The 18,689-nt window shown below is 32.6% G+C and overlaps 1 protein-coding gene across 1 annotated transcript; it reads right to left on the reverse strand.

Moving 5' to 3' along the window:
* Nucleotides 1-886: 886 nt before the first annotated feature.
* LOC145296110 (uncharacterized) lies at nt 887-13,061 on the reverse strand. Its single transcript, XM_080142252.1, has 3 exons — nt 12,805-13,061; nt 8,444-8,501; nt 887-5,294 (listed from the first exon to the last, which is right to left on the reverse strand). Exon 3 carries the CDS (start codon nt 4,706-4,708, stop codon nt 3,173-3,175), a length of 1,536 nt encoding a protein of 511 aa, XP_079998378.1. The 5' UTR covers nt 4,709-5,294; nt 8,444-8,501; nt 12,805-13,061; the 3' UTR covers nt 887-3,172.
* Between the last annotated feature and the right edge of the window lie 5,628 nt (nt 13,062-18,689).

Here is an 18,689-nt window from a genome sequence, read left to right on the forward strand (position 1 = left end):
GATAATGCACCAAGATGAGCTTTTAATTCTGTGATATTCCTTGGTGTAAGGGATTTTGTAATCACAGTCCAAATCCATAGTAGGGATGCTGTGACCTTATTGTTAAATTTGAATCATAAATAAATTATTTTCTCCCAGGATAAATCCCACTTGCTTCTTTCAACTTTGAGGCCAGTTTGATTTGGCATACAAAGCACTTTTTTCAAAGTTTATTAAGAGACTGTTATTATTGGCATGTGAAATTTACTTACCAATTTGTCGCACCATTTTGATAAAAAATGATTGATACATCGTTTTGTAAGATAACACAGGCATACTAGCACTTCGATTTTGTACTTCAAAATGCAAATTTCTGTCACTACAAATATATAATCCATTCGCACCTTGCAGAAAAGTATATCTTGATAAAGGTTGAAACTACATATACAAAGCTTACAATCAATATATTACATACATCTCATACAAAACACATAGACATTTTGGTAGTGACACAACAAATAATCATATGTAAATGACAAGGGCATATAAAACATTTTCTTTAAGTTTATAAGTGACTATCATCATCAGGACCTGGAGTGAATATATCATCCAAGAGTACATTTTATAAAAGATCAAACCACAAATATGAACTAACTACCAACATTCTAAATATATCCTGTACAAAACACGACACAAAAGTAGGCAGTGCGACAACAAATTCCGAACATATAGATTCAACTGTATAATCAGTCCACCCAAAACAGTTAGCGAATAGAACACATTTTCATTTTGTTATTCTGTGGATAATATTTTAAATTTTCAGTAAATAAAAAAGACAGAAACCGGTGTTCAACTTTTACATGGATGTTTATGAAATTAAAAATAAAAATAAATAACAAAAACTATACAAAGTTATTATTTTATTCATGCAGACGTAAATGACATTTTTAAACACACTGTTGGATTTTATAATATGCAAAGTTTTACCGTCAGCTATCTCCATAAATAACCAGTAGACATAAAAAGACAAAGCAAGTGTAAAACATAGCTTGTGTTAGGAACGCGGTTCGTATCCGTTTTACAAACCAGAAATGTATGGTCTCCACATCCTTTTACAGTCTGGTAAAGTAGTTTATTAGAGTGAATGAAGTTTTAACATCAGATATCTCCATTAACAACTAGAAACCATGAAGAGATTAGGAAAATAAAAAATATAGTTTGTGTTAGGAATGAGTTTTGTATCACCTTTAACTATGAGTATGTGACCTCCTTACCCTTTTAGAGTCTGGTAAAGTAGCTACTATAGTTAGAGCATACTAATGTTCATTTTTTCAGCCAAAAATTTAATAGATTATTTATGCCAGTTTTGTATGGTAGTAAATTCGTTCTAGTAGATTATCCCCAGTATTTGTACGCATTTGTTTTCTTATATCATACTTAAAAAAATGTTAATCACTTTGTTCTCACAATTTAAGTGGTATTAAGAACAAGAATCTAGTACTGTGAAAATTGATTGTAAAAATATATCTGGATCCAGTTGATAAAATAACTTTATAATGTTTAGTAATAGATTAACATATTTCACACAAGTTCATGGATAAATTATAATCTGGTTTTGGCTGTACTAGTGATGTGGATGTCAATTAATGACATGTAACTTTAATGTATACATCTTGGTTTCTATAAAAGCTTCGTGCTATTACTTGAGGTAATATCACTTGGAGAAAGTGCACCATTCATCGGAAAAGCTGTGGGGTAGCCGTAGTGAGGAGATCTTATTTGGGCTGAGAATACTATGTGATTTTGAATATTTGGTCAGGGTTTACTTCTATAGAAAAGTATCCTCATACCAGATTGTTCTGAAAAACCCTTGTACAGAGAGACCTTAGACACTCGAGGGCAGTGTCTAGTAGGCATTCAACTCCCCACTATTTGTACGCATGTGTTTTCTTATATCATACTTAAAAAAATGTTAATCACTTTGCTCTCACAATTCAAGTGGTATTAAGAACAAGAATTCAGTACTGTGAAAATTGATTGTAAAAATATATCTGGATCCAGTTGATAAAATAACTTTATAATGTTTAGTAATAGATCAACATATTTCACACAAGTTCATGGATAAATTATAATCTGGTTTTGGCTGTACTAGTGATGTGGTTGTCGATTAATGACATGTAACTTTAATGTATGGTTTCTATAAATGCTGCTATATCCGATCTCCTATATTCTAGGTTCATTTAACTGGAAACTTTATCTTTTATACCCTTTCTCCAGTATGAGTGTGCATGTTTTTTATTACTAATATTATTCGGAACTGCTTGTTTGTCGCTAGTCTTTTAAAAAGACACCCATATACTTCACACAAGATTAAAATGATGCGTGTGTTTTTAACAATTTAAAAATAATGATCTATGTACTTAAGAAGAACGATGTTTTCTTTCTTTTTAAGTTTTATTTTAGGAATGGAACATCCTACTAAATGCCAGATATTCACCCAGTGTCTCAGATATTCCAAATAAGATATCTTAAATTCTAATGTTCACTATGTGAAATTGTTTATATATCTATATTGCACTTAGATTACAGGATATACATGGCAGATTTCGAAATTTTTTTCATAAGTCTTACCAATGCGGATCATAGTAGGCCTATTAAAAATTGCTAAAACCTATATTCTAAAACGATGGCGTTATGCTCCCTCTTTTTTTTTCATTTTTCTTCATCTTCTTCTTCTAGGGTGTGAGACATCCATCCAGATGTCTAACATTTACCTCTATTTTAGTGAGTCCAACAAAGAGATCTTTTTTAGGATTCTAGGCGGTTCTTTTCAATACGATCGTTTGCAATTGCAATTGGTTCACCTAGTATACTTGATAAGTACTTTTTAAAGTTCTTTTTCATAAGCCCAGAAGCTGCTATGATTATTGTTATAATTGAAACCTCTTTTGTTTGTCAATTAAAGTTAATATCACACATAAGTCCTTGACACTTTTGTTATCTCTTCTTGTATTTGCTTATGTACATATATATACATGGGAGAAATCTAAGAAACTGTAAATCAACATATTTCACAAGAATAACCGTTTTCCTTTTTTAATTTTAATGTACGTCAATTACTTTACAGAAATCAAGTGTGTTCCATAGCAAGCATATTATAAAATACTGAAACACATACTTACCAACAATGGCTTTAGTCTCTAGTATGTTTTCGCATATGTGATTTCAAGGAAGAAATCTGAGAAACAGCCAACCCACAAACTTCACAAGAATAAGGTTTCTCTCCAGTATGAGTACGCATATGTCTGTTCATGGCAGACCTATCTGAAAATGGAAAACCACACACTACACAGGAATATGGTTTCTCTCCAGTGTGTATTCGTATGTGTTTTTGTAAACTTGTCTTGGTTGAAAAGGCTGAGCCACAAACTTCACAAGAAAAAGGTTTTTCTCCAGTGTGTTTTTGCATATGTCGTTTTAAGGTAGACATATATGAAACTGCTAACCCACAGACATGACACGAATAAGGTTTCTCTCCAGAGTGTGTGCGCATGTGTTTGTTCTTGTTAAAACCAGTTGAAAATTTAGATCCGCATATTTCACAAGAATATGGTTTCTCTCCAGTGTGAGTTCGCATATGGGTATTCATAGCAGATCTATGCGAAAATGATGAACCACAAACTTCACAAGAATATGGTTTCTCCCCAGTATGTGACCGCATATGTATCTGTAAAATTTTCTTAGTTGAAAAAGCTGAGCCACAAACTTCACAAGAATATGGTTTCTCTCCAGTGTGTGTTCTCATGTGTGTGTTTAATGTAGAAATATATGAAACAGCCAAGCCACATATGTCACAAGAATAAGGTTTCTCTTTACTGTGTGTTTGCATGTGTTTTCTCATGGCAGACTTGTTTGAAAACGCTGAGCCACATACTTCACAAGAATGAGCTTTCTCCCCACTATGTTTTTCCATATGTAATTTTAAGGTAGAAATGTAAGAAACAGCCAGTCCGCAGATTTCACAAGAATAAGGTTTCTCTCCAGTATGTGTTCGCATGTGCGTCTTTAAAGAAAATTTTCTGGAAAATGCTGACCCACAAACTTCACAAGAATATGGTTTCTCTCCAGTGTGTATTCTTACATGTTTGTTCATATCTGATCTACTTGAAAATGCTGAACCACACACCTCACAAGAATGAGGTTTTTCTCCTGTGTGTATCAGTGTATGTCTTTTCATGGCAGAACTATCAGAAAATGATGCATTACAAACTTCACAAGAATATGGTTTCTCCCCAGTATGTGTTCGTATGTGTTTTTGTAAATGTGTCTTAGTTGAAAATACTGCGCCACATACTTCACAAGAATGTGGTTTTTCTCCACTATGAGTCCGCATGTGTCGTTTTATAGCAGAATTATCTGAAAATGCTGAACCACAAACATCACAACTATATGGTTTCTCTCCAGTATGTGTTCGCACATGTTTTTTCATAGACGAACTAATTGAAAATGCTAAACCACATATTTCACAAGAATATGGTTTCTCTCCAGTATGTGTTCGCATGTGTGTGTTTAAGTTTGAAATTTGTGTAACTGCAAACCCACATACTTTACAAGAATATGGTTTCTCTGCAGTATGTGTTCGCATGTGTCTTTCAAAAATATCACTTCTTGAAAATGTTGAATTACATATTTTGCATGAATAAGTTTTATCGTTTGTATTTGCTTCCATATTTGTTATTGAATAAAATTATCTTTTTATATTCATTATCTACTATTTTTGGCACATATACCACAATTCGGTTTTCATGAAGCATATGCTAGCATATATATTATTCAATATTAAATTTGAAAAACGCTGATCTATTTGGGAACAACGTTTATGTCCTCTAATTTCTCATTGAATGTTACTCAATGGATGAGAGAATGTGCATTTCCAAAATAACGCTTACTTTAATATTGTGGCACTATAAATATCATGCAATATAAAATTAGCAAAAATGCTTATTATTCTTTTCATGTGAGATATATATATTCTTATTTTCGGTTTGAATTAGATAAGTTCATTTATCCTTCATTAAATGTCACCCACATAGTTTGAAAAGGATAACAATTTCATGTTAGTTAACAAATATGAGTATGTTTTCAACCCCAATAAGTATTTTTCCGATAAAATATTATTTACATATATACCAATAAGTTTTGCTGTAAGGATATATACATTATGCAATACGAAACATGCAAAAAATCTGAATTAATCCCTTGAAATGACTAAAATATATTTCCTTTTGATTTGATAATTTTGGTGTTCCTTTTATCTGAAAGTAAAATTAAATCGAATTAAAAATGCATCGGATGTGTAATAATATGTGCATATGCATTTCAATTTAAACATACATACAAACGATATTTTTTATATATAATGACTTTATATTATACCTTCATCTCTAGTCAGTTTTTTTCAGATAAAATATGATTTACACATGGAAAATTAAGGATTGCTGTATGCATATATATATATATATATACATATGCAATATATATATATATATATATATTTTTATGTGATTCGAAATATGCTTTTCTTTAGATTTGATGAGTTCAGTGTAGCTCTTGTCGGAAAGTAAAAAGTAAATCTAATTAAACAAAGATAACTCGGATGTGTATTAACATATATTTCTTTCATTTTAATCATAACAGCAAACAATGTTTAATACATATTTATTAACTACATAAGTTTAATTACTCCACATTTCACTATGAACACAAGACTATCGAAATTGTATCAGAATAGATCAACCATTAACCTTGAAAGAAGTCTGACAATACATGAGACAACACGATGGTATATTTGCAAGAGTGTGTTTTTACTTTGATGTAGGCTTTATAAGACTTTTTCTCTTGGAAGAAACACATTGGGCTTCTTATTCAATACGAAAATAGATTTATTATTTTCGTTTCAATTTGTTCACATTTGCTTCTATTAAAGTTGTCCACATAACGGTTTTGCCAGTATCTGCTTTTATGTTTCAATTTCTATCAGAAAAAATATTAATGTCCTCTTAAAAAGAACAAGCTTTCTCTTATTTCTTATTGATAAATAAAAAGATTAACATTTGTACCAATAAATTTATTTACTCAACTTTTCAATTTAAACACAAGATTACTGATATTGTATAAGAACAGAGAAATTAGTATTAACAGAAAGAAAGCATTGCCGTAAAGTCGGACAATAATAAACACAAGATAGTAGTATATTTACAAGAATGGATTTTGATAGAACTATAGAATATATACGGCACAATCACATTGACACACTGGTTCCTACCAGATCACTAAAGTTAAGCAATGATGAGCCTGGCCAGTACCAGATGAGTAACCATTTGGAAAGGGTAGGTGCTGTATGTACCATGCCGAGTCAGAAGAAATTTCCGGGTTCGTATCTGGAACTGTATTAATTTACTGGGAGATCTAACACATTCTTAGTTAAGACATGCATCTAGAAGGTAACTCTGATAACATCAACAGCAGGATGTTGGATGACCATGAATCTCTAGTAGATCAATGGTTCTCTGGTATTAAGATTTATGTTATTCGACTGCAGCTATGCAGAAGATCTAAAGACAACGGATAGGTGCAAACAGGCTAGTCAAATGCCACTGAGTTGGGGAAAGTAATAGCAACCCATCCCATGTGTTCAAAATCATGTGATGTCTTCAGAGGAATCAGACCAACAATGGACTGAAGCCTATGGAGAACACTAACCATGATTTCATCTAGGGCATAAGACAAGAAGAAGATATATTATGTTATACAAAGACTGCGTTATTTGCCAGAAAACTCAATTTCTTATTATTTCTCTCGGAAGAAAAACATTAACATTCGCTTACTTCTTATTGCTTTTTTGTTGATGTATATACATTTTCCAAAAGATATTCTTTACATATGTAACAATAAGCTTAGCTTGAAACGTGGTAACATAAATATAATATAATAATTCTATCGATCCAGTAGATATATACCTGCTGATGCAATTCTCTACCAATATAAGAACCAAGTACATCCAAGGATGGAGTATTGCTGTCACATCTGGGCAGGAGCTGCGAGGAAGACCTTATCCTGCCTTGACATAGTTCTGAATAGACTTTGTAGCATAGTGGGAGATGCCCTTTTCTCTTCCCTACAACCTCTTTCTCACAGAAGAGACGTTGCAAGCCTTCTGTTTTATCGTTATTTTCATGGCAAGTGCTCGTCTGAGTTTCAATCTATGGTCCTCCTCACCAAACATTCAAGAGAAACACTCGTCTGGCTGTAAACACTATCGATAATTTCCCCCACTCTTTATCTGTCTAAACCTAGATGTAGATTGCATGAACAAAGTTTCTTTCTTAGAACTGCACATCTGTGGAACTCTCTTCTGTTTCCCTGCTTTTCAGCTGACTAAAATATGGCTGTCTTCAAGTCCAACGTAAACAAGTCCTCGATGAGATGTTCCCCTTAAGTAATCCAATTTACCAAATTTACACTTCTAACGATTACTATATTATCCTTTTGACTACTGTACACTCTTTAACCCTTATCCTCAAGTGGCCTCTGGCCTTGATTAGTATTGATTCCCTTGTAAAGAAAAGAAAAAAGAAATGAGGAGTTAGCAAATGTTGATTTATTCCCTTCAGAAGAAGATATGGTTATAATCAGTTAACATACTTTCTAACTTCCGGTGTGTCTACTACCAGAAGTAATGACAAGGCAAATCAGTTCCTTCGCTTTTATTATTCTTCAGTATTTCTATTGTGAAGTGATTTATTGAAATAAAATATTAGAAAAAAGAGCGCTAAAATGTTTTCAATAATTCTTAAAAAATAAAAACAATTTCAATAATTCCTAATTAAAATTTTTAAAGGTATTTTCAATAACTAATAAAAAAAACTTATTTTAATAATTCAAATTTTTAAACGTGTTTCTAATAATTATTTAAAAAAGAGCGCAAAATATGTTTTAATAATTCTTAATCCAAATATTTAAGTGTGTTTTCAATAATTAAAAAGATGAGCGCAAAAAGTGTTTAAGTAAAATAAAACTAATTTCAAAAACGTTTAATTAAAATAAGAATTTTCAATGACTATTAAATAAAAAAACGATCCAAAAAACGTAATAAAAAGAGAGTACATACATAGGGGAGATATATGCGTGAGGAATAAACAAAGGAACTGATTTGCCTTGTCAGCACTCCTGGTAGCAGACAAACTGAAAGTTAGGAAGCTGACTATTACCAAAAATATACTCTTCTTATTTTCGTTTATTAGATGAATTTATTTATAATTAACGAAAGTTAACTCAGATAATAGCAAGAATAACAGAACAAGAGTATGTGTATTCATTTTCTGGTAAAATATTGTGATGTTTTTTTTTTCAAGTATATATATATTATGCAATTAAAAATATGAAAAAAAAACTGATTCGTTACCTTCAGAAGAGTCAAATATATTTCCCTTTTGATAATTATGCTTCACTATAGTTCTTATCTGAAAATAAAGAACAAATAGCATTAACAGAAAACTCGGATTTGTATTTAAATATATTTCTTCTACTGTAAGAATGACAAATGCGAACAAAATTTAATATATAATAATTCATATAATAATAGTGGTTAGATGTTACATTTTCTTTCACTTTCTTTTCCGCCTTCGCGTCATGGGTTCGTCACGGGTTTGAGTCTGCCTACCTACTAACACTTTTTTATGCTCAACACGCACCTCCAAACACCCTGGCAACACCGGGTATCCCCACTAGTTTAATATATTATAATTTTATATAATATATATAAGTTGAAAAACAACACAAATTTACTTACTGAACTTTTCATTTTGTGCCCGAAATAACTGACTTTTAAGGGAATGGAGTAATTAGTAAAACCAATAGGAAGCATTAAGCCTGAAAATAGGACAAGAAATAAGACAGTGGTATATTTACAAGAGTGTGTTTATAGAGAAGTACAGAATAGTATGTTACAGAAAGACTCCATCAAACGTAAAGAAGAGACAAAACATAGAGAAGAGTACATATAGTAATAAAAAACGGGACGTCATCATAAACCCACTTTTAACCTTGTTCAATATTAAATACTTTTCTCTTTAAGATTATTTCAAATCAAGTCTGTAATCTTATGTTTCATTTTTCATCTTCACTTATCGAAAACTGTTTATGGGATTGGTATCTTAAATATCTTGAACACAACATTCAATATAACGTTGCCTGTGGTGCTATTTTTGACAATATCTGAACACTGTTTTCTCATTTAGTTTATGTGTATTTTGTGTACCAACTAGAATTCCTTGACAACGTAAATCATGTCAAATCCATTTATTAGCTGTCTGTTTTCTAGTATAATGTATTATTTTTGCAAATCTGAATTTTTTCTTCTTCAAATTGGTTATATTTTTTTGCATCCTCGTCAACTGTCTCCTGTGGAATGTTATTCATAGTTTGCAGAATTGGTATCTTGTTTCATGTGTTAGCAATAAACTTCACTGTGAATATGCAAGGATCATAGCAAGTAGTTTCTTGAATACCTTATGTGAGATAAATTTAGTGCGGGTTTAAAATACTGTTCTGATTGTGCAGTTAGCATTTAGTAAGTTCTATATACAAAGTTTAAATTAAAATAAATCACGGAAAATATTTTTATTAATAAGAAAGAGTGAAGGACCCGGAGAGAGAGAGAGAGAGAGAGAGAGAGAGAGAGAGAGAGAGAGAGAGAGAGAGAGATGGGGAAAATAAGAAACAATACGAAAATCTCTTCTGCTTATAACAATCCAAATAACAGTAAATGGGGTCGTTAAAATCTCGATAATTTATTAAAGGCGGTAACAGTTCAGCAAAGCTATTTCATGTTAAGCCAGTTAAGTGTGTGATATTAAATGGGCTGGTAAACAGCAAAACAAAATAAACCAAATACAATACGCAAAAGTCCAGTGAGAATTCGTCACTGACAACTTTCTCTCTCAACTTCCAGCACGTCTCTCCCCACTGCCTCTGCCAACAGACATTTTATCAGAAAACTGACCCCATTCCATTTGCATACATGTGCAGTGGAAGATAAGATTTCGTGAGATTCCACAAGACTACACCTTATAAATCCATGGCTGCCATCTTTAATTTCTCTTTCTCTCAGATCCCATGACACACACACACACACACACACACACACGGGGGCGCTTTCCTCTTTGATTATTACATTCAAATCTACAGCGTGCTTTTTAAATAAAGCAAATTAAAATACACTATAGAAAAATATTCTTCTTAATTAAATATGTGGTTTATTCAAAAGAAAAATTTTTGGCATTTATAATTTAAATACAATTTCATGTATATTTATACTTTGCCGAATCGGTATCTTCAATGTCTCAAACATAACATACAATATAAGTGGAGTGTTATTTTCCGCAGCATCCAATTATTTTGTGGATAATTGTAAATCTTTTTTATCATGTAAATTATGTCTAATCCATTTATTCACTATGTCTGTTTCCACGGAAATGTATTCTTTTTTGAACATCTGATAATTTTTTTCTTCAAATTCGTTATATTTTTTTGCGCCCTTTTTTCACGTGTTAGCAATAAACTTCATTGTGTATATGCAAGGATCAGAGCAAGTAGTTTCTTGAATGTGGGTTTAAAATGCTGTTCTGACTGTGCAGTTAGTAAGTTCTATATAAAATGTTTATATTAAATAAATCATAGAAAATATTTTTATCAATGAGAAAGTGTAAAGGGCCTGGAGAGAGAGAGAGAGAGAGAGAGAGAGAGAGAGAGAGAGAGAGAGAGAGAGAGAGAGAGAGAGAGAGAGAGAGATTGGGAAAAGAAGAAACAATACGAAAATCTCTTTGGTTTGTGTTAATCCAAATAACAATGAATGGCGTCGTTAAAAGTCTTTTCAATTTGGACAAAATAAAAAACACATTTTTAAATCTCGATAAAAAATGTAACAATTCAGCAAGGCTATTTCACGTTAGGCCAGCTGTTATATACAAAGAGTGTTTTTTTTAATCATATTAAAATAAATTATAGAAACATATTTTCATTACACTAATACGTGGTTTATTCCAAAGATTAATTTTTTGCATTTATAATGTTAATACAATTTCGTGTATATGAGCATGTAGCCTGTGTATATATGGCGTAATCACAAACTCAACATTAAATTATGCTGTATTTCGGCAGTAACGCATCAAATATTGTCTTCTTAGTAGTCTATTGTGTCTGGTTTGTCAGTGTAGACAGAGGATTTAATCTATCCCCAAAGAAAATCCAATGATGTTAAATTGCACAAACGATGTAGTCAGTTTATTGATCTGTAAATTTAAAAACGATGCTGACAAAATTCTTAATAGAAATGTGGTACAAGAAATTACATATCAAAATGTAAAAACATGTTAGACCAAATACATTTCAAAAGTAATCTCGATAGTAACTCTATGAAGAAACAAACATTTAATGTAATAATAACGACCAACACGTTTTTCTTTTTACTATAAGCATATTTTATTCAGTTTTTAAAAAAATAAATGAATGTTTATGTATATACGAAAAATATTAAAAGAAAATTTTAGGATTGACATTTCCTAATTTTCAATGTAACTAATATTTTACTCAAATAATTTATAATAAATTTTTCAAACATGTGAGGAATGAAACAAAAACATACAAAGAAATTCAATGTGTGATGGCTAGTTCGCTTTGCTTAAAAGAAATATGAATTCATTTTGGTTGGATGCTCTTTGCTTTATGACATGTGACTTATCTCCCCTTTGTAATTATTATGACATTTTTTAAGTTGGTCCCGATGAGTTACTGTACATGAAAATCGGCTCACATTTAAGTCATCAGTTTTCGTCAATTTAACGAAAATCAGTCGACGAAATTTTGATTTTTTTCTTCTCTCTCAGAAATACATGACTTTTTGATTTAATATATTTTATTTCTTCTTTATGAGGGGAATTTATTTTTAGTATCTAATAAAAAAAAAACAATAACATTGAATGAAATAGAAATAATTGCCGGAACTTTCTGTGCAATATAACAAGATTATAAGGTTTCATTTAAAAAAAAAATTCAACATGGTTTAAAAAAAAAAGGTTTTACATTTTGGACTTTACAGGTAAATTTGCAAATAACTGTATTTTTTGTTGTTTTAAATTAGCTTATTTTATTTATTGATCTTTTATCTTCAATTTTTTATATATAAATTTGAGGTGAGAAAATTAATTATTTTCGTTATTAAAATGAAAAATTATTTTTAAACGACTTTAATAGTTTATTTTGGAAGTATATTCTATAAAGAAAATAAAAACCCACTTTAAAAAGGAGAAATTTCGAGTTGTTTATATTTTATTCACAATTTTGTGTTAGGTGTGTCAAAAATTCTAACACACCTAAAGAAATACTAATAGTAATATTTGTTTCCCCCTTTTTATATTGTTAACTACAGTCGAAAATAACCGAAAAATTACGTAGAACAGTATAATTTTACCTTTGGTAAACGTTATATGTTATATAATTATTTTCATCCCAATTTGCATTGTTAACTATACTACAATTTTGCCTATATGTCTTTAAATATTTAAAATGTCATTATAATTCAGTAATTTTCTTTAAATTTTGTGATGTTTTAAAGAAAACTGTCGCTAGTACTTTTGTTTACACGAAAACATGCTTTTTTTTGTTTAAAGTCATTTATTTTGTTTATTTTAGAAATCAATATCTAATACAAAACAAAGTGAAAAATAATGGCACTTACAACGACATTAGAATTCAGTTAATACTCACATTTTCATTAAACTGCTTTCGAATGGCTTATTTGATGTTAAGAAAGAAACGGTTATTAAAAATTGACTACTATAGAATGGACGTCAATATTCAAGATGGCGGCCGTCAAAACAGGTTCGCAGAAAATTTCGGAAGAAATTTAAATTTAAAACATGGCCGTTTTTTTTTATTATTATTATTATTTTATTTATCTTAAATTTTTTAATATTTTAATGGTCAAAATAGAAAAGATGACCGACAACAAATTCATTGAATTGATATTATGTTGAACATACACAATCGTTCACTGGTTCGCTTTATCTGTTGACCTCAAGTTGTTGGTGCTAAGCCAAGCCGTGACTTTCGTTTAAATCAAGTAAAGCCAGTGTGCTTGAAACTGACGTTATACACTTTGGAATAAGTGAGACGTGTCGAAAAGCAAAGCTGTTGATAACGAACGATAGCTTTTTAATTTAAAAAAAAATCAAATTAATTTTCGTAGGAAAAGAAATTAATGTGAATTTTGTTCAATAATTATTGAAAAAAAAAGAACTAACTAATTAATTAATGAATTAATTAACTAATTAATTAATGAATTAATTTAAAAGAAGAATAATTAGTGCGGGTCATATCGCTGTTTATCCGAATTAGCACTTATGGCGGCTATTAAATTAAAGAAAATACAAAGAAAAAAGTTTGTATGATGTTCGTACTAGTTTTAGAGCGAAGATTCCAAAAAATATGTAAATTCCAAAAAATATGTAAATCGATCAAGTATTTTTGTGTGTGTGTGTGTGTGTGTGTGTGTGTGTGTGTGTGTGTGCTTGTACAGTTTAATCAAGACCTTAAAAAACCTTTTGGAAATGAATATTAAAATGTATTCCTTATTAAATGTAACATTTTCTTTTACAGTTTTCACGGTGTTTAATAAAGCTATATACATCAGTTGAAGCGTCACTCTTTTCCTTGAAACCGGCCGGTAGTTACAGTTTGGGTATCGCATGTGGAAACAAGTGGGAGTTAGAAGGTCACCATGTTAGCTTGTTGTATTCACGTTTGGACTGGCGCCAAAGACCCAGGCAAAATCTGCTGCCCAGAAGCCTTTTATGTCCTCGGTCATGTGATTAAGAGTTGGCTTGTAATTGGACAAGCCAGGGAGAAAACAGATTTCAAATCTCGAGCTGCAAGAATTAGCTCCTGCCTGTGATTGTAGCAAGTTTTGGCTGCTACAAAGCTATGAGTAGGTTCTTCAACATCAGTGAAGGTGTGAGATTTTGCTGCTTGTTTGATTAGTCGGATGTATTTTTGCTGAGTGAACATCAGTGATATTAATTCGTCGGAACACAGTCCATAAATTTACTTATGAAACAAGCATAGATATGCAATATTGCAGTGATTGACACTTTAGTACCTATTAGATTGGAGACTTTGTCGACCTTGTCGTATAGAGAGAAATACTAATGGTTAATGCAATGACCCATCACATTGTTGACAATGAATGATAAAAAAATTAAATTTTTAGAGAAAGTAAAGAAAGAACATGAACTATTGTTATATAAAACTGCCAGAGTAGGAGGTTAGGGTTAGAGTAGGAGGGCCTCCAACACCAGAGGATTTCTTAAATGAAAGCGTGGGTCTTTTTCTGCTTGTAAGAATAGAAGGGGTATTTATGTTGAGGAGGACACCAGTACAACGAGTTCATCAGAGCACATTCCATTAAAGTACTTGTGAAACAAGCATAGGGATGCAACTTTGTGCCAATCGAACAAGGATTGGAGCTTGGATGACAGCACAGGATCTATCTTTCGGACTTTGTCTAATATGTATATATATATATAGAGAGAGAGAGAGAGAGAAAGAGAGAAAGAGAGAGAGAGAGAGAGAGGGAGAGAGAGAGAGGGAGAGAGAGAGAAAGAGAGAGAGATAGGGAGAGCGAGAGAGAGAGAAAGAGAGAGAGAGAGAGAGAGAGAGAGAGAGAGAGAGAGAGAGAATGTATCCCGGGTTATGCCGGCTTTTTGAAAATTGTGATTTTGCTATGCAGGTTGGTTAGTGTAAAAAAAGTTCAAGGGTTACGGTTGATGTATGTCAAATGCTGTAGCTATGATCAGCGTTGGCAACTGAAATGTCATTGTGTTCGTGTGAAAGAAAATGTGGAAAGAGAGAGAGAGAGAGAGAGAGAGAGAGAGAGAGAGAGAGAGAGAGAGAGAGAGCATGGAAGAGAGACAGATATCTTTTCACTCGCATGCAACTGCAGCCTGGTGCCCGATTTTGTGCAAAACAGGCGTGTCGAGGGATGCAGAAAGGTGTAGCAGACGAACTTGCAACGCACACAGTAGCAGGAGTAAATTCCTGCAGCTCGAGATTTTAAATCCATTTTCTCTTTGGCTTGTCCAATCACAAGGCAGCTCTCAATCACATGACAGAATAGATAAAAAGCGAAATCGGCAAACCCTATTTCTTTTTCTCCCTGGCTTTTGCTGGCAGTAGACATTCGCCTGGGCCTTTGGCTAACATGAGTATCATAAGCCAACATGGCTATTCCAATCGAAAAACAAAACCTGGACTCAATTCTCAGCGACACTCTCCACTCTAACCAGGTTTCATTCTCGAGCACTCAATGGCTCGACTCTTTCAAACATCTTAACTCCCGGCCTTATATTATCTCATTTATACAAATTAATGTGTAATCGAACCTACTGATTCGTCGCCTTCTCGTCTCCCATCGCACGGGTTTCGAGTTCGCACATGCAGCCCACCTCCATAACTGCAGTCACACTCAATTTTTACTACCCCCCCCCCTGATCTCATGATCATAAACTGGATAGGGAAGTAGTATCCATCTTTGCTAGACACACATAGCGCTCAACACTCTGCTAGACACACCTAGCGCTCAACACTCTGCTAGACACACCTAGCGCTCAACACTCCATTAGACACACCTAGCGCTCAACACTCCACTAGACACACCTAGCTCTCACTACTCTGCTAGACACAGCTAGCTCTCATTACTCCCCAACAAAGACAGATACTACTTAGCAAAAGTGTGCTACACGGCTAAACACAGAAATTAATTTTTAAATTTCTTATTTAAAAACAACTTTACATACAAGTCGTCTCAATCGCATTGTAATTCTTTTTTAACAGTGACTACTTTTTCTTCAAAAACAAAATCAACTTGAATTGTACTCTCACCAAAATAACTATCGTTCAAAAACGACACCTTTTTTCTCCTTTTCAGCACGACACGATTTCATGTTAAATTCCGTATTTAAAAATAACTTTTAAATGCAAACAAGTCATCCGAATCAAATTTTTAATTCTTTTAACAGCGACGACTTTTTTCAAACAATAAAATCCGACTTGAATTGTACTTTTATAAAATAAATCTATCGTTTAAAAACGACACCCTTTTTCTTGTCAGCACAACAGGATTTCATTTTAAATTCCGCATTGAAATATGACTTCTATACATACCAGTCATCCGAATCGCATTTCAAGTTCTTTCAACAACGATGACTTTTTCAAACACAATAAAATCCGACTCGAATTGTACTCGAGTAAAATATTTTTCGTTTAAAAACGATAACTTTTTTCTTTTCAATACAACAGGATTTCCCTCTAAATTCCTCGTTGAAAAAAAGACGACTTTAATACATACAGGTGGTCCGAATCGAATCTTTAAGTTCTGTTAACAGCGACGACTTTTTTTTTCTAAACTCGGGTTCGACGCACATCATTTAAAATTTCCCATTTCATCTCAGCCACATTGGCTCCATATTTAAGGCCAAAATATCTTCTAATCGAAAAACAAAAATCTGGACTCGATTCTCAGCGACACTCTCCACTCTAACCAGATTCCGTCCGGTTCTTGAGAACTCAACGGCTCGACTTTTTCAAACATCTTAACTCCGTGCCTTATATTATCTCATTTATGCAAATTAATGCGCAATCGAACCTGCTGATTCGTCGCCTTCTCGTCTCCCATCGCTCGGGTTTCGAGTTCGCACATGCAGCCCACCTCCGTGACTCAATTTTCACTACTTATTTCCATGTGCATTTCACACGCATACTCTTTCCTACCACAGGACACAAACCTTTTGCACCGTGTCTCCTATCGGATGCGTGCTCCTACGACGTATACACTGAATACCAGTCTTAAAAAAGTTAACACTTTCTTAGTGTACAAAAACTTCTAATACCTAGCCTGGACTTTCGTCGTTTTTGTGCTACCTTTTTCTATTACCAACTCTCTGCCTTATACATGCAACCGCAGATATAGCAACAGCAACAACAACAAAAACGTGGGTCAACTCGACTCCATTTACACACGTGGCAAAAAATTAATGGCTGATATAATACCTTTTTTGGCATTCTTGTATAATTCGTCGCATGTATAGGTTTATCGCGTTGTTAGTTCAAATATCCCATTGCCTGTAGTTGTGGCCATTGGGTTCTGAGTGAAGACTCCAACAAGGAGTTATGTAGAAAAGAATATATTGTATGAGGAAGTGAATAGAGAGAAAGATTGTCGGTTCTTTCTGACTGATATGTTAGACAGTTTGTAGTCTTGCGTTGTGTCCTGATCATTCCCCACGAGCTAATTAGACGGGGTTTTAAAATCATTATTAGAATAGTCTAATATGAATGAATGGGTAAGTTCCTATAACATTAACAAAATAATAAGTTGAGATGTATAGTGAAAAATAATAATATTGTACACTAAAAACAATTATAGGTTTAAAGCTTTTGAAATTAATAGGATAATTTTCCGCAAGGACATAAGGCACAAAATTAATTATCTGAAGTGTGCTATAGGCTTTTACCTCTACACTTGCTCGATACTCGTACATTCCTATATTTTTCTGGTGAGAGTTCACTGCTAAAACCTGTAAGAATCAATGGAAGTTGTAAAATCTTTTCTCTATATTTAATTCCTCCTTTTCCTGCTCCCCATTTACACCAATTCTTCGTCGTTCCCGAGGAACTGATACAAACAAACACCGGTTAGGGGTTTTGTAGTTACATACTAAAACTGAAATGCTACTGCGGGAAACGCACGAAGTATATTTATACATTGCTTGCTTACACTTTATTTCGAAACATTATTACACTAGGATACAAAAAACGTTTCATTTTTTACATTAACATATAATATCCGATGCTTTCTTTTTCTGTTTACGTTGAGGATAAAGATTCAAGGTTCAATCAACAGTGTAAGCGATATAAAGAATATAATGGCGAATTATTTCAAACTTCTACAATTACTAACAGAACGAAGATAGGCTACTTCATTTATAGAATGAGTCCCATTCGAAATTATCGAATTCGACAGAAATATTTCTAAGTTCAAGATACACCCGAAGAAAACCAAAACGTTGTGTGAATAGCACTCAATATAAAAAAAAGTTGGAATAGTTAGAATAAAAATAATCTCTAATATTCGGAAACATAAAATAATAGTTTTGAGTTGTGTAGAATGGCAGGAATTGCTTTTTTATGCAATTTGGGATCCCATCCTCCATGTTGTTAAATGATTGGAAAGAAAAAGGTCGCATAATAATGACGAAAACATACCGATATATATTAGTGAAATAATGTAGATTCATTTACATAAATTTGCATGAGAAATAATAAGGATATAGGTAGTAAGAATAAGAGTTCGTTGAGAAAGGAGTAACGTTACTTGGGGTTAGTCAGGAGAGTTGGTTGGCATGACTAAGCCAACCAGGAGCGCGCTCTGTCACATCTTGACTTGTTGAGAGTTCAGCAGAAAAGAGGGAGAGTTATAAGAAACAGGAAATGACGTGGCGGTGTCGCTATCGAGTTAGCCTGGGAGTTTTAATTCCCACAGTTGGATTAAAAACGAGAAAAAACATTTTTATTAATAATATTGAGTAAACATAATA

The sequence above is a fragment of the Euprymna scolopes genome, chromosome 16 (genome assembly GCF_053919585.1).
Source record: "Euprymna scolopes isolate OS-2025 chromosome 16, ASM5391958v1, whole genome shotgun sequence".
NCBI lineage: Eukaryota > Metazoa > Mollusca > Cephalopoda > Sepiida > Sepiolidae > Euprymna > Euprymna scolopes.